The sequence below is a fragment of the Tetrao urogallus genome (assembly GCF_951394365.1).
Source record: "Tetrao urogallus genome assembly, chromosome: 16".
Classification (NCBI taxonomy): domain Eukaryota; kingdom Metazoa; phylum Chordata; class Aves; order Galliformes; family Phasianidae; genus Tetrao; species Tetrao urogallus.
In genome coordinates, this window is record NC_136829.1 from 12,997,973 (window position 1) to 13,021,070 (window position 23,098).

The 23,098-nt window shown below is 45.4% G+C and overlaps 1 protein-coding gene across 1 annotated transcript in view; it reads left to right on the plus strand.

Annotated features, from left to right (window-relative positions):
• Positions 1-10,337, plus strand: part of BCAS1 (brain enriched myelin associated protein 1) — a gene marked incomplete at both ends in the record, with an annotated part of 36,812 nt that extends 26,475 nt beyond the window's left edge. Inside the window, 3 exons of the mRNA XM_079543353.1 lie at positions 2,411-2,476; positions 5,786-6,055; positions 10,263-10,337. Coding sequence (XP_079399479.1) covers positions 2,411-2,476; positions 5,786-6,055; positions 10,263-10,337 — 411 coding nt within the window. The remainder of the gene's footprint in view (positions 1-2,410; positions 2,477-5,785; positions 6,056-10,262) is intronic.
• Positions 10,338-23,098: the final 12,761 nt, after the last annotated feature.

The window sequence follows — 23,098 nt, forward strand, 5'->3', positions numbered from 1 at the left end:
CCTGTTGTGTTATCTAAATGGGCCATGTCTACACAAATACAAAATCCAGGGCTGCTAATTGGAAGTCAGTCATTTCTCATTAATCAAATCAAATAGCTGTCTTACCACGTGCAGAGTGGGATAAGCCTAACCCACTCCAGGTGTTTCAGTGGCAATGGTGACATGTGAGCCATCCCCCCATATGCCCTGTGGAAGCAATGAGGAGAGGTGAGCAGTCCAAGAGTCCCTTTGGATCTAGACCACATCAGATGATTTGAGCCTTTAAAATTCCCATTTTCTTCGTGTTTATATACAGGAATGCAAGTTTAAGTAAGAGAAATCATTTCAAAATATCTCTTGTGGAGGTAAGAGAGTATAAAATAACATTCTTTAATCCAAATGAGCAGGATTGCTAACTGTAAACTGGGACTGAAAGTCCTTGTCCTTAGCCAGGAAGATGCTGAGCAAAACAGGTGGTCTGAAAGTGCCGTGAGTGTGGTCTGTAAATAAAATAACCTGTTTCTGGGCTAACAAAGATGCTCTGAGGCAGAGTAAGTAACTAACAACATTTTCCAAATGGTATCTGCAGTGGTAGGGATTATTCTGCAGCAGCTGTGCTAGCCTGCTGCCCCATATAAATATCTATGTAATTAATTGTAGCCTGAATCAAGTTGTCTCATCCTAGTTTTCCCATATTATTTACAAAAATGTGGCAAGTTTATTGCTTGTCACAACCTGCTCCCATCTGAAGACGTGATGATCCAGCCTTATTGCTGCTGGAAGCAGAAAGTATTTTCAGGAAGTTTCCAGCAATCCTAAACAACCAGAAACAGGGAACAGGGAACAGGGAGTCAGCAGTGCTCTGCAGAGACGTCCTTGGGTCATTAAGTCCAAATTTCAGTGTGGTTGAGAGGAGACTTTGTGTAGGCAAAGTTTGCAAGATGTTTGTGCGATTATTTGTGCTTTTCTGGTGCGAATTGAGGAAGATGATCTAAGGTCGGCTAAAGCTTTTTTTACTTAAAAATAGATTTAAAAAGAAGGGGAGGTTGCCATTACACTATAAGCTTTCTTAAAGTTAGTAAATATTTCTGAAGGCACTTAAAGGCTCGCTGACACAGAACTGCAAACTAAACCTTACCTCCATTCATCTTCACGCACTCTGGGAGCGAGTTTCTGTGCTGCAGTGTGAGGGCAGCCCACGGTGCCTCCTCTCCCCCATTTCTACCACAGATAAAGATTCATGAGCATAAATGTGCAAGGGGCTGAGCAGAGGCTCACTCCAGAAGGGATATTTCCCCCACGGTGTGTGACAATTAATTAATTGCTGTGGAGCAGTCCAGCTTTCTCTCATGCTGCTGCTGCTACATACTGATTTTTCTGTGGCTTCATAGGAAAATCAGAGACTGAAACAAGCCCTTGCAATAACAGCACACATAGGATCGAGCAGTTAATGTGTTTCAAGTAACAAATCTGTAAGCTGCATAAAACCACAAATCGTCCTGTTGTACCTTTAGAGCAAAAGTCACACCGTTTCATTGTTTTCAATGAGCATAGGCTGAGATGTCATGAAAAATGACATCTGAATTTGGGCACGTTGAAATTCTGGAGTTTATGCTTTGCTGCTAAACTCCGTGGCTTATGTGGTACTGCAGGGAACACCACGCTGAACCCTCTAAACTGCTTTTTAATTAAACATGTGCATACAGTTCCTTTGTATTACTAATTGTAACCGAACTTTAATGATCAAAAATCCTGTAATGTTAACTCCTTGAGCTCGTTTTGTCAAGCAGTGTTTTTCTCTGTCATAAATACTTCAGATGCTGTGAGTGAGCTGCATGTGTTGCAGCCTGGCAGCCCACTGTGCTGCACTGGGATGGGAAGGTGGGCAGCCAGAGGGGCTGTTAGGCAGATGTATACAGAGAGAGGGCATAAACTGACAGGCAGAAATTGGGAAAATGAATTCTGATTGGAAAAAATATGTATAAAAATGTATCTGTAAAGCCAAGTGGGTTTTAATTATTCAAGGAGTATGCAGTTAGTGTGATGGCTCAGGAGAAAGGAAGTCGCTCTCGACATTCAAAGACAGGTTTGTCTCTGGAAAGAAAGCAGAATCCCTTTCCTAGAACACCACAGGGCAGGTTGATAGCACTGCCTTGTTTACTGGCCATGATCTCTGGTCCACTGAGACCACGCTGGAATTTCTTACTGCTTCATGGGAAAATTGCCCTGTAAAAGGCAATCGCAGCACATAGAACAGAACCAGCAAAAATCTCCATCTGAACTGTGGCTATTTAAAAAACGTTGGTGGGGATTCTGAAAGTGTCAAATGCCCTTAAACCAAACCTCGCACCGTTCCACATCCGTGTTTCATGTCACTGACTGCTGCGGAGCAGAGCGGGGTCAGAAGCGCGGTAACGCTGTGTTGTTTCAGTCAGGCAGGGGCAGCGGAGGGCCGACCCCCCTGGCAGAGGAGATTGCCCCCAGCCCCGAGCACCAAGTAAGTGCCCACAGCTTTCCTCTCTTGGTGGAGGGTTGCTTTCACCTACTGCCATCCTTAGCTTCTGCCCTGTGACAGCGACTGGCACAACAGTGCTGCGTGCTCACCAACTTTCTTGTTTTGCCTTATTCCCTTATTTCTTTCCTTCTCTCTGTATGATATCCCTCTCTACCATTAAACAAGTGTTCAAAGGCCGCTGCCAGGTTAGAAATCATGGGATTTTTGTTGTCTTTAGTTACAATAGTTAAAGTTTCATTTCTTCTCTCTCCTGTTAGTTATGTTCTGCACTTACCTTGGTTTAGCCAGCAAAGCTAAATGCAGACAGATAGGATGATTTTGACTTTGCTGATTTACATTGCAGAGGAAAGGATCGTCTAGGGGGGAGCTCCCATAGAAGAGGGGAAAAAAGAGGGGATGAGAACTGCTCACTGCAATTTACTGACAGTCACAGCAGATATTTTGTCTCAATTTTGTTTTTTTGTTTGTTTTATTGTGTCGTATCATTTCAACTGAGAGTTGAAATATGAACTTCAGATTATATGCTCTGTAGCTTTAAAAATGCTTCCAAAAAAAACCCCGTATTTTAATTGGACGTGGAAATGCTGTTACCTTTTCTGAGAATCACAGCATCAGGACATCCAGCATAATCACCCCCCGTGGCTGAAAGCTACAGTCCTGGATCTGTTCTTTAGCATTTCAGTATTTTATTTTTCATTATGTTCTTTAGTATTTCCTTACTTCAATTCGCATCCAGTTTAAATTCTTTTGAACAACTCATTTGTTCTGCTGCCTTTCTTCTTTGTGCTCCCAGAAGTTAAGGCAGCGTTGTGCACAAGGAGGGCTGCCTCTGCTGCTGACTTTCTCCTTTTTTTAGGATTTCTGCCCAATAATCTCCTGACATTTTGCCACAGTGTTTCTGGAATGCTGTGATTCTTCCCTTTTCCTCACTGCCGTTCTGTGCCCCACCAAAATGCATTACAGCACTCACCCAATGTCTGCTGAAATTTATGGTGTATTTCTTTCACGTTTAAAATGCAGCTTTGGATTACGGCCTCCTGCAGCACCATGGGGAAACCACTGTCCGTTAATCTTTTTTTTTCCTTTCAGTGGCACTGTTGAAGCTGAGAGAGCAAAAGCAATCTGTCAGGTGCAGATCAGCCTGTAGAATAAGAAACATTAGCATGTTTCATTATTCATAGGTTTCACTTTGTATTTCCTGAGCTGCTCCTGTCAATATAAAATATGCCAATTTCCTGCCTTTCAAGGTTAATATGAAACACCTCAAAGAGATTATCTGATTGAATATTTTTTTCTTATTTTGCCTGGAAAATATATTGTGAATATTTTTTTAGTGTTTGGGTGTTTTTCTTTTTTTTTTTTTACAAACATCAAAGGCCCAGACCTGCTCACAGAAATAGCCCTGTTGCATCCAATTTGCATTGGGCTGCAGTACTTCATCTCTCAGGCGCCGACACAATGAAATGTGCGGTGAGGAAGACTCAGCTCTAATTTTACACAGAATAAACCCACAGACCTCACGGGGTGTTGGCAGGGGCTGGAAGTTGTTCTGCCACCTTTGAACTCTGATACATCCATCTCAGAGGTGTATTTTGGGTGCTGTGGTTATTTTTGAACTGGATGTGCACATCTGCAATTGCACTGAAGTGAAACGTTTCAAAAGCAAGCGAAGGTAAATAAGAAGGCTCTTGTAAGACTAACTGATGGAGCCAGCAACTGTGTGTTCCTGTTTGATAGTCAAAATGGGTCAGAATGAAAGACAGTATTAAACTGGAGTTTATGGAGCCTTGCTTGTCCTTGTGCTGGGGGAGCTTCGTGCATCACTTGGGTCCTTGCTGTAAATCCAAGCAGGACTCTCCTCCAGTGAGGAGATGGAGGTGCAGGTGGTGTCAGTGCAGCTCACCTCGCTGTTCCCTTAAATTCTGAGCTGCTTGAATTTGCTTTCATCAACTGCTGCAATTCAGATGGTGCCTATTCATGGCCCATGTGGCTGTGGGTCACGGGGCTGCACCTCTGGATTTCTTGTGCTGGCTTCACACATCCTGAGGAACAAGAGCAAAGGCTAACTTCAAGTCTAAAAGCAGACAAATCCAGCTGTGAGCAAATATGTACCCACACGTGTCTGCCCTTGAGAAAGGGAAACAGTTAAATCCAAGCACATTTTGTTGAGGACTCAAGCTAAATGGTCAAGGCTGAATGTATTAAATGCGGCACTAAAGATCCTATGACACGCAGTCAGTGGTTGTTTTCGTTTTAAGACAAGGTTGGGAAGAATGGAGAACCAAGTGAAAAGAGCCAGTAGTATTGCTACTGCTTCCCATTCTTGTTTGCCCAAAATTAGAGTAACCTAGGGGTTGATTTTTTTTTATTATTATTTTTTTTAAAATAGATTTGAGAGGCATATTTGCATTCCATTTCTTGAGAGTTCCTCCTTTCAGGTTTTTCTTTGAAGCCATGATGTCCAAAAATGCACTTGTTTTAAATGGAAGCTAAGCTTGTCCTGTAAGCATGTGACTCCAGGTCTTTAGAAGAACATCAGCCATTAAAAGAGTAACAGTAAAATCCCCAGAGCTGGAAAAGTGACGTATCTTTAAGCTGTGAGCTGTGCAGATGTAAGATTTCCAACTTTTCGACAAGGCAAACTCGTGTGTTTAATTATCTCAACGTTTTAATATTTTAATAAGATTTTTTTTGCATAAGAGAAAAACCTATCTAGTCATTTGCTACTGTGAAAATAGTGACAACTTCATTCTCCTGCTATTTGTTTGCCAGATCCACCTATTTTCCTGTCAACTTCAAGCACATCCTGTACTTTTCTGAGTTTCAAAATGTTTGCCTTCACTATAAATAAGTGCACTGACATTGCTGTCTTTGGGATATTACCATCTCTTCTTTTGCACTTGTGGGTGGCATTTTCTATGTGGTTTTTCATAACCGTGCCCAATTTTTAGTTTCTGATGCAGTGTTGCAGTTTTGTAGAGATGCTCTGAGCATCTGTGTGTGTGAGTCCCTGACTCCCAATGCAGCTGGAGCATCCACAAACCTGTCAGTAAGGCTGGATGGTGATGGCCCGATGTTGCCATCTTTGCTCAGGTCAGTCAGCTCCTGGGAGTTCTTACTTCCATGAGTTGAGGCTGCAGGAGTCACTCTCGAGCTCTGGAAATGGACACCTGTTGGATAGCAGGATTTCTCCCTGCCAGGTGGCCTTTCATGTTTAAACATACTTACGGATCGCTTTCCAAAATGTTTACTTTTCCCACTAAAAATAACCATTGTTTGAAACTGCTTTAGACGTTAAACTCCACAGAGAGGCCAGTGGCAACAGCTGAAAGTGAACCAGTGGGCCAAAAAAGCAAGGAGAGTTCCAAAGACAAGAAGCCGCCAGCGGAGCTGAGCAAGCAGAAGGGCAGCAAGCAGGAAACCAGGGAGCAGCCAGACTGCAGGGAGCAGCACGCAGCTGAGACCGACTCCATCCAGAGCGGAGGGGATGCTGCCAAGGACCCCACCTCCTTCAAGAGGATGGAGAAGAGGCAGTCATTTGGAGGGTTTTTTAAAGGCCTTGTACGTTCTGTTGATCCTATCTTTATAAGTTATTTCTTAAACTAGTTTTAACTCCCAACCTGCAAGCTGTTAACCCTGTGAGATTTGTGCTCTGATGCGCAGCGCGTCCATGTCAGGAGCGTCATGTTGTAGACAGCTTGCAGGATTAGAGCTAAAATGCAATGTGTTGGTCAAAGGCAAGAAAACTTGGGCCTTAGGGTAGTGATTTACAGGTACAGTGCACTGTGGGACAGCCATAATTGCTCCCACACCCCTGCTTCACAGGTTCATGCCTTGGCCATGGGGATGATTCACCTGCTCCTGTAGCTGAACCACCTACAAATTATGGTGTATACATGAAGGAAAAGTGAGGGTGGTGTCAGTTTGCCAAGGCATGCTGCCTCCACACTGGTAGCTCAGTTGCTGCTCTGGAGCAGATGGTGCCACTGCGAGGAGCAGTGGTCCAAACACCAAGAGAAAATCAAAGCATTCCTCTTGCTGGTTGGAAACCAGCACAGATGTCACAAGATAAGCTCCAAGAATTAGTAATCAACCACAGATCAGCAAATGAAAAATTACACGTGCTATTTTTTCTCTTTTTGTCAAAATGTACTGTAAAATTGATATGCTCCCTTTCACTGAAACCTTAAATGTAGGTATGAAAGAATTCAGGACACAAAAAGTTTGAGTTTCTGCAAGGCTTGCTATTACTCATGCGATAAATGTTTCCTCAGAGCACTAAATGCATGCATTTCTTTTCTCCTGTTTGCATTCAGGGTGCAGGTTAGACATGGAACTGCCTCTGGAGCCCCTCTGCAAGAGTGCAGATTTCCATTACTTTTGATAGATCTGAAAGGAAGCGTTTTGCATCTTTCCTCACATTGCCACAATGAGTCTAGAGTTACAGGATCACTTTTAGCATCCTTTGGAAAACTTGTAACCTGAGCTTCATCACAAAGTTCAAATGGTGCAAAGAATGTGAACTGATTGAACGTTACCTGCCATGATTCCTAGTGAATCTGGTTCCTCTTGAGAGATGGTCAGCTTTTATCCCTTCCTCCCTACTTTGCTTCTGAGAGTGTCACAAAAGAAAAAGACAGACAAGAAACCCTCCAGGTCTGAAAGAAATGTCAAGCAGTACAGAGTGAAATGGCAGCATGGCTCTGAAAATGAGCCCCATTAGGACTTGGGGTTATGCAGTCAGGCTGCCATGCAGCCCAGTGTGACTCATTCTGAGGCAGACGTTTTTTTCCACATCATAAGAAGCGTTTAATTTCCATGCGTTTCACTGAATTACTCTGTATCCCAGCGAAGGCTATTTGAGTTACCCAAATAGTAAATATTGGTAGGGGGATTAAGAACAAAAGAAAATGTCATTTGGCAATATGGTTGGCAGTAGGACAGTTCAGCCACTTCTGTTTTCTGCATTTCTCCCCCTCTCCCCCCCACACACAGTTCAGGGTAAAATCCTGATCTGTAAGAATCCCTGGGATGTTCCTATGTATTTAATGGGAGCAAGGAAATTCTGGAACTCTGGAACTTGGAGTACCTACCAACTTGCACTGGTTTCATTCATCTTGGGACCCAGAGAAATCAAAAGGAGAAATCTTTTTTTCTTGGCACAATCCCAGGAAGGAAGACTCATTAATCTGAAAGCATTAGATTAGACACAAACCAATGCCAGAAATTTCTTTTAGAGATAATGGTGCAGATCTCTGGTAACAACTCAGAAAAAATACTAAGCTTTGTGCTGATGGAACAGAAGCAGGACACACTAAGAAAGAGATACAGGAGGCCTGGCTTGCATAACCCATGGCCACTGAGCTCCTCCTGAACTCTGGCAAGCTATTTCCATTGCAGCTATTTTAACACCACTTTCTCCTCAATGCACTGAGTCCTCTGGGAAAGGGCAAAGAGTGAGAGGATGTCATAGTCCAGGAATGCAGCTGATGGAGAAGCTTCAGTTCAAACATCTGCTCCCATTTGGGCTGAAAAATACTGAAATTTTTAATACAAATGAAGCCACTTATGCAGGCAAACAATACTATGGCCTGGCTGCGTGATTTTGGCACAGACTGCAAGTGTAATATCTGCTCTTATGGCTAAAGAGATGAATTTCTAAGCTACATGAAATACGAAGGCATTCAGAAAAGTTAGATTTGATAATAAAAGAACAAATAATTACATCATTTTCTGAGCTGGAATAACTCATACTGACATTGTCAGAAGCTGGGAGTGCTCAGCACATGGGAAACGTTCTGACCTATTCAGATCTGACACGAACTTCTGATCAAAAAACCCCTCCAGCACTGTGACATTGCTGGGTGTGCACTTGGAGGCGTTCTGCCCAAAGTGTGTTCCAGCCAAGCTGTCACAAATGCAGACAACTTTCACTGCACTGAAAAGGGCCGTGCAGAGTAATGGAGAGCGAGACACGGGCAGCAATACCTGTGCTTAAGTCTCTGATGGCAGAGCTGGAATTTGGCCATTAAAAGGGCAGGAACAAAGTTCTTTATTTTATGCGGTGCTTGGAAATTCCAGTTTAACAAGAATCATCAGCCCTCTCCCTCACTGCTTCCTGCTTTACTCAGCAATCACCTTGAAAATGGGTGCAGCAGGGAGACCAGTATTGGCAAATAACTTGAGACACTTCTGCAAATGTGCTAAATGAGTCAAAACAGGGATTATCTGAAATGACCTTTACCTCCCCTTCTCCTTCCTCCACCCAATCTGCATCATTTACAGGAAGGATGGCAAATGGTATCATCTTATTTTGTAGATCAGCATAGATTCAGTATCTTCACGTGTTGGACGGAATAACTGCAGCTCAAAGTGAGTCTTATAGAGGAGGAAATCTAACTTGAGGAGGTTTTTAGGATTGCTGGACAAACCCTAATGATGCAAACAAGTCATATTCACCAAACAAATGACATTTGGCATTGTGTGACAGACATTACAGCTTGTTATTTTTTAAAGTGTCTTTTATTTGTTGCTGCACATAAGTGACAAAACAATAATCATTCTGTTCTAGCATCTTCAGAATGGTAACTGGAAGCAAGCAATGGTGTTTCACCCACCCACCCCAGCACAGGACTGCAGTTACATTCAGGCAGGAGATGTTTTCAGTCCATTGCAATTGCTGTCCGCTCTTCTTTATACTTAGATTTACAAAGGTGAAAAGGGATATCAGTGCAATGAAGTCTAATCACTATAAAAAAATCACTGATCTTATTTCTTTGAAAGGAATGAGGAAGTTGAGGTCTTTCTCTCCCCATGTGACACGGAATAGTCCCATGGTGTCTCGAAGTGATGAGTCAGGCTCCCAGTATGAAGCATGCTGTGTGAAAGGACATTTCATGTACGATTCTGCACAGTTCATACTGTAGGGAAAGCACACAGCCCATTTAGCACTGTCACTGTGTTTTTCTGCTCAGCCTGCAATGATTTAGGCATGGGGCTACAAACAGAACTGGCATCCATACACACTGTTAACAGCCGTCTCTTAGTGTTTGTGGATCCATTTTGCTGCTGTGTTCTTGAGATTCAATGGCTTCAAGGCCAGCAAAATCAGGTCAAGGTACCTTAAACTAGAGCCAAGTTTCTATTAATTATTAGCCAAAAATTTAGTTGGCAAGCTGGATCTGTGCACTTCCTCAACCTAAACTGGATTAGTGTCTTGAACTGGTTCCAGACCTGGAATTATATGTGTCGTGTAGAAAAGTTTTATCACTCTAACATTGTCAGATTTCTGTCGTGCATGAAAGTATTTAATGCTCCTTTAACTCAGAGCAGACCAAGGCTGGCTATAATACACTATTAATCATGCTTGAGAAGCTCCCAGCATGGCTTCAATAAACCATGTAGGCCAGAGATATTTTAGTGAGAATTGGCCAAAACTGTAATACTGAAAGTAAGCAGCAACATGTCTCTGGTATGTTGGTCCACTTCATAAGCACAATCACTTTTTATGTTGATTGGGAAAATTATATTAGAAATACATTAAAATAATAAGTTAAGCAAACTCGCAGGCGGTGTTGGTCTGGGACTGTCAGGATGTGTTCATATATTAATCTAAACTAAGTGAGGGATCGATTAGGAAAAGCAAAGAGCAGGAATGAGAACGAGTGGGTGATGTCTACTAGGGAAGCTGTAACATGTAATCCCTGACCTAACTGTTCTGAAATGCCAACAACAAAAAGTTTACACATTTCTGTATCTTATTCCACAGGGTTCCAAAAGGATGTCTGATGCTGAAGTGCAAACAGATCCCGTCTCTATCCTACCTGCTGGGAAATCCAAGTAATGAATGCACTTGGCTGTGGGAGGATGGGCAGCTCCCTGTGAGCTCACCTGCACCAGAGATGACTCATTATTTTCCTTTACGTGGCTGTCATCAAATGCCCGAGGCTCAAGCAAACGCCGGAGTATCATGTAAGGTGTATCATTTGCAGGGTTTGTTCTTTAGATGTTAGAAAGAAAATGTAAAGATCATCAAGAGTGTGTAGCAGTGTATTTAAAGAAAGGTCATGTGGGTGATTTTTAGTCTGTGGAAGGTAGGGAATGTAAGGTAAGAAAGCGGCAGTGAATTAAATAAATAGCAGAAAAAGTGCACGTGACAAAGGAATGCAGTTTGTGCAGCAGGGTGTGAGCAACAAATCCTCAGCTTTAGAGAGCTTTAAATTAGCCAGGAAAAGAAAATCCCCTCTGATAAACGTTATACTTCAATGTAAAAACAACCAAGTCACCTTTCGTGGTTTTCTGTAGCGCTGAAATTAGCCACAAGCCTGCAGTCCGATAGAATCAGCGGCTCTAAAGTTACGCTTCGTCTTGGTTATTAATGTAAATTACAAAGCTAAAACGCAAAGGTTTTCCGTGATTGAGGCAACTTCTCTCCTGCCTTGGCGAGGCAGGATAACAGATTTAAAGCTGTTTGAGGTCCTAATGGGAACACACGGGGGCAGCCGCGTCCCCACGCTGCCCTAACGCCAGGCTGCGCCTCGATCCTGCTCCTAATGTTCGGCAGATGATAGGAAGAAATACTTAGCTGCTTCCGATATTTGTTTATATTCGTACTTGTAATTAATCCTAATAAAATCAAAGCTGCCCAGGCAGCTCCCTGCTTCACGAGGCTCCTGTAATAACTGTGTTAATAAATTTTGCAGAAAACAGAGGTGTTGGTGCCTTTATTCAGCCCTGGGCTCACTCAAACAAGGAGCCATAAGCCTGATGTTTTAAGGCACATTTGTGCCTGAAAGATGCAGTACTGTACGCTATTGGCTCCTTGCGATTAAATAAACGAATACTAATCCTTTCAAAAAAATTAAAAGCTGCTTTAATCTGGAGACAAAATTCTTTATTTACATCCCTGTTCTCGGATGACTGATGTGACCTTTAGGTATAAATCAACACGTTGAAGTCCTGCCTGTGAAGTGAATAGCTGTCGTTATTTGAGAAAGGATTACTACAGGCAACCAAATGTGAATTCTGTAAGGTCTGTGGAACTACATTTCTAACGAGAAATGAGCCAAAGAAGAACGAGGTAAAAGAGTCATTTTTCTTCATAGGAATCACCGGAGATGGACAATATTTCTGCACTGCCCTGTGGGCTTGATGCAGACCACCAAAACTTGCTTCTGGGTGCAGAAAGCAGAGACAAAAGGCCTTTTAGTCACAGTAGCACTTTCTGTTCTGCTCCCAGGCTCCATGGGCTTTTAACATACGCAGATATCACCCAACAGCGACTGCTTACAGATTTCAAACCTGATTCATAACAGAGTACTTCTACTGCTGCATGAGACCTGGGTCTCCTTTTATGGCATCAAGAGGGAAGAACTGGGATTGTTAAATCCAACACTGCAACAAAACAAAATGGTTTTAGGCTTTGTCTGTGCCACAGGAACACACAGTTTTAATCAAATCAGTGAATGCAAGGCTATGGTGTGACAGTCAGCATGGTTACATGTGTGTATGAGAGAGCTAGATGTCAGCACAGTGAATGCCATCAGAAAAACAGAATAAGCTATCATGCTGTAACAGTGACTTCAAGCCCCACGAAATTGGCTCTGTGTTAGAACAGCACTTAATCTATTTTCAAATGAAAAAAAAACAACCCACAGGCTAATTAATTGTATTATAGGCACCATACATTATTATTACTGCATTACAGATAGTATAAATGTTATTATATTACAGATAGATCAGATCTTCTGTATAAGATAGCTCTTTGCTGGTCTGTGCTTCGAGGAGCAGAACTGCACTGACTGCCATTCTGTCCTCCTGAGGCAGCGAGGGCTGTGAGATGAGCTCTGTCCCTGTGCCTTGGCGGTGGGGTTAACGCCAGGAATCAGGAAATCCTCTTGGCAGAAAAACAAGAAAAACAGCAAGTTTGGCCGCGGGTGCCCCGGTGCCACGGAGCTGTTATTGCAGATGAAACAAGGGTTCTGTTGGCACTGCGTCCTGCAGAGAAATTCCCCGTGTTGTTTGATTCCTCTCTGACAACAGGAAAACGAGAGCTCTGAGGAAGCGAGTCAGCCTTCTTACAAAGCAGCACTGGGAGCCCCAGGAGGAACTAAAGTCTTAGGAGATGCATCCCCAGTGAAGTCGAGCTTCCGCATTCCACACGCTGTGTAAGAAACCTGAAAGTACAGCTGTTGTGTTCGGGCCCGGTAAAGCTTAATGGGTCGTTGGGAAATCAAAGCTTTGGGAAGGACTGCAATCCAAGACAAAGGAGAAGAGCGGCCAAACCAAGGCGTTGCATTTAGGCTGCGCTGTCAGCAAACAGCCCCGGTTTTGTACATAAGATCTTTTGAGGGGAATTGAAGCAGATCAGACTGCTTCAGATATGCGCGTGCAGAAGAGTTTGAAGCGCAAAACGCGATCTCATGATGATACAAATAACCCAGGGAATGGATTTTAAACGCTGCTTTTTGTGTGTGAAGCACTCCTCTGCAGTGGACAGGCATTTACTCCCTGGCCTGCCCTCCTGCATGCAGCGCACAGCTGAGCTGGACTGGGCCATGCTGTGTCCAAACGTGGAGACGAGCACCATCGCAGCAGCCTGGGTGCTGTGGGTTTTCATAGCCTGAAAGCAAATCATCTCCTTTGAAAGTATATCAGAGCTCAATTGCTCTTCTCTGGAATCTGTCCAGATGTCTAACTTCATGTCACTTCAAGGTGGGTTCTACAGATAATTCCCAGCTAAGCTGCCCTGCACTGCCTCGTACAGCACACAGCCTGCACAGAACAATGTAATATCCAGTTTCAAACAGTCCACCCATTAATTGTAAGCATAACCAGCCGCTAATTACCAGTACACACAAAATAAATAATTGCACTTCAGCAGCTAGTACTTAACTAGTGTAAGCATCACCCTCAGCCTCTCTCAAAATACATCAACAACAGCAACAAACCACCCTTTGCAAGCCTGTCCTGCACATTGCAGCGAGGCTGGAGGCTCTGAGCAGCCCTTGTGGCTCTGCAGGCCCAGCACAGGGCTGCCCTTGGGCCCCTCACCCTCCCTATGTCCTCAGCCTCACTGCCTGCATGCTGGGCTGCTCAGCACCTGGGAGCCCATCTGAGCATGAGACTCATGCAGAGCACAGGCTCCTGGGGCACTGAGTTTCATGGTACATTACTTCTCATGTTTTTCATGTTGTCATAGCTTTTCTTAGCCATGCTTATATGCCCCAAAATATCATAATAATGGTCTGGTTCCTGTGCAATACATCTTCTGAGGTTCCTCATGGGTTGCATGTTTACTGAAACTGCTTGCTGAATTGTGTTTCCAAGGAGAAGATTGGCAAAGAAAGGAACACACCTGAGAGCACCTCGCACCTGTGCTGTCTACTTGTTGGCCATGCCAGGCCTGTATCCCACCTCAGCATGGTGTGGAGCTGGAGCAGCTCTCCAGCTGGGAGCAGGAGCTGTGTTCTGCTCCTTAATGACAAAGCTGTGCTTTAGAGATAACCGGTGAGGTGTGCTCACACTGAGAGCAGGGGATGGACAAATCTGCTGCCAGGTGGGTATATGTGGCTGCGTGTCACACTGCTAGCCCTGCACCTTGTGCTTTTACAGCATTGTGCCTACCTTTGTGCTCTAGTGTATGTAAGCATTTACAGCTGGCTTTGGGGAGGCATGCAAGAAAATCTGTGGTTTCATACTGAGAAAGGATAGCATGGCAATAATACACACAGGATTAGAGTGCAGAGAATTTGTGGCTGTGGGGGCTGAGCCCACTTGTGAGCACAGAGATGGGATAGCTGTAATTTCTCTATACTCATCTGAGAGTATCATTGAAGAAGCTGGATTTGCTGAAGGCTCCACCTCTTCTGGATAACACACCCAAGTCTTTACTGGCAACTTCAGCAGTTTAGCAGTTCTGAGAATACAAAAACAGGAAATTCTGCACCCGCCTTGACAGAGACTGAAGGACTGAACAGATTCCTTCAACACTGCATTTTATTTTATTTTATTTTATTTTTTGAGAACAAATTATCAAAAGCTTTGAAGAAAAATAAATCCCTTATCAACATTCTTTGCTTTTTCTTAATCCTGCAGAGGAAGCATTAACAATTTGCTTTTAAACTGGAAAGGTACGAAGTCCAAATTCCTCCCTTATCACATCACTGCAATCAGGTGATGCAGCACTTGACACTGCCCCATCACCTTGACACAGAGCAGTGGGCTCCCTTATGACCACAGCAGAGTATGGAGAACAGTGAACACAGATCCTCAACACAATCCCAATCCTGAAGCAGACCCAGGTAAATGTGAAACAGCTCTGAGTACCCAGGGAACTCACTGACGCTGGGCACAGAAGCATTTTGGTGGTTGTTTGTGCTGTAGCAAAGGACTCCATCAGAAACACGAGCCATGCAAATTTAATTCCAGTGTAAACTAAATCCATATTAAAGCTTTTAGAAATATAATGACTGTTCTTGAAGAACTTTTGGGGTCCCCTTTCACACTCTCTAACCTCTGATCAATCCTACTGGTAAGCTTATGAGGGACACCAGGCCTTGTCTCCCATATTCTACTGTGGTGGTGGGACACACAGGTCCTGCAAGGGTTAACTGCTGCCGTGGGGTGGGCCGGCACAGCTGGTGGCAGTAAAGGAGCTAAACTCTCTTTGAGAGGGATTGGGAAAGAATATAAAGGTAGCATGGCAGCTGCCCTGAGAGGGGACTGAGTGCAGAGAGGGTCCAGGTAGGAGTGGTCTGTTCCCAAATGGGAGCAGATGGGCTGGGTGGGGGGGGGTGGTTTGTTCTGTTCTGGTGTGTGTTCAGTCTTTCACGGGGGGTCTTATGGGCTCTTAAGGGGATGTCGGCCCTTAGTAAGCAAGCCTGTCTGGTGTTAGGTCTTCTGGAGCCCGTGGTGTGTTTGGTTTGGAAAGTTGTGGCAGTATCTTGGCTCGTTTGTGAAGGTTCTGGGAATGTTGTGCACCTGTAAGTCGGTGATGTAACAAAATCACCTTACTGACTTACAAGTTTAAACGTGGATTCAGCCACTTAACTTCAACCTGGAAACATAAACAGCTCTGATCCCGGTTGATACTTTGTGAAAGGTAAATGGCTGTGCTAAAATGTAAACTTACTGATAGCCAGAAGTAGTGGGAATCCTCAGAGCAGCAGCAAGCCCTGCCTTTTTGCACTGGCGGTGGGGAGAGGGGGCTGTGCGTCTTTGCAGGCAGGAGCCAGGTTTGTGTGCAGCATCTCGCTGTGCGATGGCTCCCGGCACGGCTCATCGGAACGCCGCTGTCTGCACGCCGTGCTAAACGCTCCTCTGGTGTATTTTGAAGCCGTTGCCGTGTTAATCCCTTCCTCGGCCTCCGTGAACTTAAAGCTCGTAGCCAGCCTTGATTGCGATTTAGAAGAGGTGCAAAAGGAACGTGCGGAGTGCCCGGGAGAAGCAGAGCAGGAAGGGTTAAGGGCAGCCTGCCCTGTCCCGTGTCGGTGCCGGCAGTTGACCTGCAGTGATGTAACACAACACGGACACCGGGGCTCGTACCAAATGTCACTTTGAAACAAAGCATGTGCTTCTAGAGAAAGTTGTTTGCTTCTCCTGAGCCCGAAATCGAGCATTCGTCATCTTGTCTCCTGTAAAGCATATTGTTGTAGCTTGGAGGAAACTGAAACTAAACCATATGTTGGAAGTGGAGGAATTTAGAGAGGATATTCTTTTTCTTTCTTTCTGATAAATCTGTGCTTCATTCTTCCAGCTTCAGGGAGGAAAAACCAGTGATTTCTGCAGACAGGGTGAAGTTGGCAGTGACTATTTCTAGTCCGTTACACGAGAGTAGGTGCTTTCAAGTACTTGGAAACAAACATTGTACTAAAATTACAACTGCTTGCTGGCAAAACGACTTGTAAATGCCTGTATTCTAAGATAGAAGCGGTATTTAAGGCTTTGCAAAGAGTGTTCCTTAAGCGTTTTGTTCACAGATGTATCTTTGTTCTTAGGTGGTGTTTGCCAGGAATTTTCCAAGCAGCTCATGGTTATGCATGCTCCTGTTTGGGGTGCTTGGCTTCTAACTTCTCAAAGAACTTCTTACGAATGCTGTTTCTTTGACAGTGAGATCTGTGATGATCACTCTAAACTGACGCTATTACCATATTTCAACCTTCTCGTTTGTTTTGAATTTTTTCTCCCGATTGGGCTCCCGGTAAAACCGCGGTGTTATTTCCTACGCAAGCCGAAAAAGCCGCTGAGTTCAGAAATGGACTTGAAGCGTTCACCAGAAACAGTGCTGTTGGTTTTGGGGACGTTGTTTTTGTTTTCAGGATCGAATATGTGTATTGTGGGTTACTCCATTGATCTAAGTATTGCTTTTTGTCTACTTTGTCTTGGCACATCTAGATGATATCTGCCCTACCAACAAGTGAACGGCAAGTATCAGAGTACTTCTGTAAGATCTCAGTTCTCCATTTGAGATGAGAATTACAGCCAATGAAAGTAATCCAGCCATCATTGCCAGCAAGCATCTCAGATACTTGAAAAGACATCTTTAATCCAGTCGTAGTTGCAATCAATCCTGCTGTTAGCTGCCCACAGGGCAAAACGAGCAGGTGAGAGGGCAACGTGTGGCTGTGCTGCTGCTGGGAGATCCCAGGTTGAGATCCCATGCTGAGCTGGTGACTGGGCCATGCAAGGATGGTTTGGGCTCCTCCCAACGTGGTGAACGAGGAGATATAAAACACAGCTGTGTATGCATGTGTTTGGTTGTTCTCGGTGTGCATTACCTGACACAAGGTAGGCTTAGGAACTGCCTCCAGGGAACAGTGCTTCCAGCCCTGACACCCGTGTTGTCACTGTTCAAGTGAGACATGTCCTCGTTTAAGCAACGCTGACTTTTTTTTTCCCCCCTCTTGTTGCATTTGATACTCGACCTCCATTACCAGCGCTAGTCCTGAACTGTTTATGATTTAATATCCGGCCCACGAGGAGGTTTGGCTTTGGGCCAGATGATGAACAGACAGAAAAACCAACGCTGGGTTGTGTAAAGGATCAGCTCAAATGAGAAAGGGGAGGTGTGGAAAGGGGAGGTGTTCACAGTGGAAGGACTGCAAGCAAGTTGCCCCAGAGCCCTATGCACAACCTGTTCTCAGCGGGGAAATATGAAAGATAAAGCAGATAAAACAGTTCTTGGTATTGAGAATGAGATTACTGATTTCGTGTTTGTATTAGCACTGCAGCCCTTCTCACAGATGGATGCTATTATAGTGAGTAATCAAATACCAACATGTGTTTCATACAGAAAGAGATCCAAAGCCAACTGGCTAGCAGGTTATGTGTGTGTATATGTGTATATATACATACATACATATATATATATATATATGTATTTAATGTATATCTGAAAGGTGACCACATTCTTAAGCTTTAGGTCAGTCTGGAAGTGGTGGTTACTGAGAACCCAATCCTTGCATGAGCTTCCAGTCTAACAAATATGCAATATATAAAAAATATGGTGCATAAACTTGAATTCACATGCGGCTTTACCACCATTTCTATGGGTTTCAGCATGTGTTAAAATAATTTACATGTGAGAAATCAAATTGCTTTTACTGTAATTGAATGATTGCAAGTCAGGGTTACGTAAACTGGACTGCAGAGTGCAGAGCAGATCTAGTAGTGAAGATCATGAATGGTGTCAGTCCTCTCCCAGCATGATAAATGCTGCAGCTACGTTCTGAGTGGCTCTGGCACGTGGCGCTCCTGAAACTGATGTGGGACACAGCAGGGCAAAGTGACACTGCACAGATCTGCAGTGCTTACCTCAGTCTTGCATGGAGTAATTGCATCCCTGTCCACTTCTACACAGGCTGCACAGAGCCTGGCTGCTCCCTTCCCACCAGAAAAGCAGAGCTGCCATTTCCCCAGGTCGCTTCCCCATGTGACGCTGAATCCCATCTCCATCCAGCCCTCCTGCTCTGGGCTTCACTTCCCCCTGCACCATCCATGCTGGGATGCTGTCATGCTCGATGTGTTCTCTTCAGTGAACCTGAGAAACCTGCTGCTGTTATTGCAGGGATGAAAAGCATTTTCCTGGAATTATGTGTATTTTTAACTACCAGTATGTTAAGGTTTGTCTGTGATTTGTTTTCCTCTTTTCTTACATAGCCCCGCTGTTCTGTTGCAGCTCCCCTGTTTGTCCATAGCAGTATTACCTTTGTTTTAATTCTTAGTCAGGACACAGATAAGATTCCATAGTTTACCAAGCTCGATTGAAATCTGTCCTATAATCATATATGACACAGAATTTTTTTGATCCTGCAGATCCACCCGATGTCAGCGCCAGTAGAATCCTAAAAGGGCTTCTTTAACAGGGTGAGAATGAGTTGCTCTGTCCAAAAATGACAGCCTGCAACAGATTTTTCCATGAACGGTTTTGTCAATGCGTGCGTGCATGTACACACAGCGTCCCAGCATTCCTGGGACCTCATGGATTAAGTTCCTATAAGCACTACGTGATATAATTTCTTCCAGGGCCAGATTCGTGCGGTAACCTCACTGTTGCACAACTGATTTTTTTGGTTTTTTTTTCCTCAGCTTTAAAAACAAGGCGTTAAGTAGGGAATACTCAAAAGTTCCCGGCTGTATCTCTCAACATTTGTGTGTGATATTAAGAAGAAGGGGGGGGGGCGGTGCTGTGCGCCAGCAGCAGTGCGGTTACAGCGAAGCGCCCTCAGCCCCCCCTCCCCGTGCAGAGGCCGCTCCCCCACCAGCTGCCAGCGCTGCCCCCCCGCCCCCCCAGCCCCGTTCCGGCCGCGCGTTTCTCTGCCGTGCCGCTGGAGGGCTCCTGGCTTCAGGTCTCGGATGTTTTTCTCTCTCTGGAAGCGCTGCGAGCTGCTCTTGCAGTTTACTGTTGTTGTTTGTTGTTTGTTTTTGTTTTTTTTTTCCATGTCCCATTCATAGAAACCGGGAGGTTAAAAGCAGAAACGGGCGAAGCCTGCATGACCGGCACGGGGAGCGGTGCCTGCGGGGCCGCCGTGTCGGTGGGCTCCAAGCCGTGCCGTCCTTTGGAGGTTCTTTCCTCTCCGTGGGGCGGGCACTGAAAGCTGCCCCCAAAATCTCTCGGAGCGGTTTCACCCCAGCGATGCTCCGCTCAGTGGCGCTCAGGCAGCTCCGCGCCTGCGGCTTCCTTCTCTGTGCGCTCCTTTCTGGGGGTTCATCATATACGTTCCACGTTTTATTTATGTGTTCTGTGTGCGTGTGTTTGTTTTCCCCTCCGTGGTTCATTCCTCAGCTGAGATATTGTGCCCTGTAACCTCTGTTCGGAGATGCTGCGAACCCTACGTCCCTACAAGAAGAATAAAACAGCATCGCGGTGTGGTTTCGTTCTGCATCTTTGGATCGATAGAGTTCCCGCTCGGGGCAGCACCGAGCTTCACCTGCAGCCTTGGGGGACCCCGCGGGGCTCAGCGCTGAGCCCTCCGAGCGGAGCGGGCAAGCCGGGGGGGGAGCGGGGAGAGGAGGAGCCGAAGGGGGGAATGAGAGCTTCGGAGGCTTCATCTGTTTCAAAAACGAATGTATTTAAGCCCGAAAAAAATAATAACGTACCTTAAATGGGCAGCGGTGCATAGTTTAACAGGAGCATTAAGTAAGCACCGCAGAAATGCCGTTAAAAACAAAAAGAATAAAAGAGAATAAGTGCCTTATGTATATGAAAAGATGCATTCTCCGCTCCTTTCTCTCTTTCTCTTTCAAATGCAGAAGAAACAAAAAGGTCAAGAGAGATTTGGCCGACACCATAACACGGAAGTCACTCTTTGTGCTATTGTGGAAGTGGGATTGTTCCTCTCTTACTGCCCTGTTCGTACTAAGGATGAAATAAAAGCAATGCTAATGGAGAGAGGGGGACAAAGCCCTGCTGGGGCAGATGGCTGCTGGAGGGGAGACGCGCTTACCTGTGTGCCCCCCCCCTCCCCCGCGCTGCTCGGCGGGCGCCCTGCATTGTTTGCTCTCACCACAACCTGCTCGGAGAGCATCTATCGGTTTTCTGCTCGAGACCTTCCCTCGAGTTCCTGATGTGAACCTTTCCCACCTATCGCTGCCATCTAACTGAGCGAGCTGCTGGCTAATGGAAGTGACAAAAGGTGCCTGGCACAAAAATACTGATGGTGGCTGGCAAGTGCTCGAAATGAAGTCAGGTCCGCTGGTTTGTCACACGTGTGTGTGCAGCTGCACCGCCGGGTCTGTGTTTTTGGTTCATGCATCAGATAACTGTGTAACTGCCTATTGAGATAATTAATTGCCTGGTTATGCGCCTGATTAATTAAATACCGTATTGCAATGATAACCGTGTGAGTGAGGTAGGAGTGCAGCCGTACCTGTCGCGACTGGCTGAGCATCCCCAGGGAGCCGAGTTGTTAACGAGAGCCTTGCACGGACCGGGCAGTGGGGATCCCTTGTGGGACATCCCTTGTGATGATCTCCTGCACCAGCCCTGTGCTCGTTGTGCTTCCTGCCCTGAAATGAAGCCTGGGAGGAATCTCCCGGCATTGCTTGTATTATTTTGAATGCAAACTCAGCTGGGTTTGACGAGCACACTTAGCAGGACCAGTTACAGAGTGTGCATTATCCTTTAACCCTTTGGGCATAAAAGAAAACTTTCCCGCTTTCCCTATATGTGGGAGGAAGCACTGGCTGTGTGAAGTGTCTCGGTCTTTTGCTGCAGTCGTTGACACAACGGGGTTCTGCTTTGTGGCTGCAGTTCTTAGGAACCATGGCATTTCCTGAGACTGAAAATGGTGAAACGCTTCTAGAACTGATTAATACGTATCTCAGTTTAATAATGGGGAAAAAAAGCGTGTTCTGAACCCTCTCTTTGCAGATAGGGAACGGCTCCTACACGAGGGCTGTCTGAAGTTGCCGGTAGTCAGTGTCAGCGCTCTGGTTCAGGCAGATGTGAGTCACGGACCCGGATCGAATCGTTGTGTAAATGAGGCGAACGTTCGGGTCCTTCGACTGGCTCTGACGGGCACCACTCTGTGCTGCGATTTCTTTGGTGATAAGAACGAGTATTTAAGCCTGTTGGCTGAAGCAATTAGCGCGCTGTCCTTTAATCACGGCTCGCAGGTTAAAACAGAAGTTATTGGGAGGGGGCGGACGCCTAGATAAGAGGAAGAAAATATTATTTTTGAGGCCCTTCTCTTTATAACTGCAGTGTTTTCATCCTTGAGAAGTTTGGTATCTATTGGTGTATGTATTTCTGACTCTGTGTGCGTTTGAACCGTGTGATGGAGAAAAGCCTCCTGTTAGCGGAGCCCCAGAGTGCTTTTGTTTGTTTGTTTTTACACACCCGCCTTCTTTGTCTTCTGGGACTTTGATCTTCAAGGGAACCCACAAATATTCCAAAAAGAAATGTTAGTTAGAAACGTTAGTTCTCAGACTCAGAATGCAGCTGGATTCTGAATATCACTGATGTGGAGCTGCTGCTGTTGTGCTGGAGGAGTGCTGTCCCCTTTCTCTGCATTCTGCCCCTGCAGCAACTCTTCCTATCCCACCAGAAGCACCTCTGTGTTCTCTAAACGCAGCAATGAACATAGATGTGCAGTTGTTGTTTTCAGTCTCTCTGCTTGGATGCCTCTGCTTCGGTCTGCTTGTGAAGGAGGGCTCTGCTTCGGGGCTTATCTGGAAGGAGGAGAAAAACAATGTGTCAGTTGGTCCAGTAACGATCTTTGCATTTCCTTATGGCTTTGCCAGGCATCGGTGAGGGTGGGATAACCTGTTCAGCTATTTCTATTGCCTGTCTGCCAGACCCGTGGTTTATGCAGTGCCATTGCTGTAGAGTGGTCACCTCCATGGAAGAAGAGGGGTGCCTTTCCTCCAGCGCTGGGGCTCTGAGCAAGCTTTGTTGTGAGATGCTCAGGGTATGAGGAGCCTCATGGATGAGTGTGAGCTGCAGCTCCCTGCGTGAGGTGGTGGCTGCCTGTGGGGCAGGGATGCCTTTTCCCAGTTGCCCAAGTTCCTACATTGCCTGCTGCTGGCACGGCTGGTCCCAAAGCTGCTTCAGGCAATGTGACTCAGGCTGATAGAAAGCACCACGTTTGATTGCTTACGTTCATTGATTTCAGGCCAAGTGACCCAGCCATAACAACCAGCTCACCAACAAACTCAGAGCTGGCAGCAAGGAGCAGCTGGGTGGGCATGGAGACTTGTTTATGGTGCCACACTCCTTCCAGGTTCTCCTCAGGGAAGTTTCCCTGCACTGTGTAAGATGGGGAGCATCACTGGGGTGAGTGTGGGCAGCTGCACAGGTTGGCTTCATGTGCTGCCTTGTCCTGTAACGTGCCTGTAGCCACTGTGGTGAACACAGCAGCAAGACCTATCACAGGAGGGCTGGGTGTGTTTTCAGATGGTTCCTTTCTGACCATAACCACACTACGGTGAATGAAACCTTGAAACAAAAAAGCATAAAGAAATGCACATTGTGTGCTGATATGCAGTGTCAGGTCAAATGTTTGCAGGGCTGTCAGGACTTGCTAGGAGTCAAAAACAAAACAAAAGAAACCACACACTCCTTCACATCTGCCGCTGCCTGACATGCTGCACAGTGTCTCCATG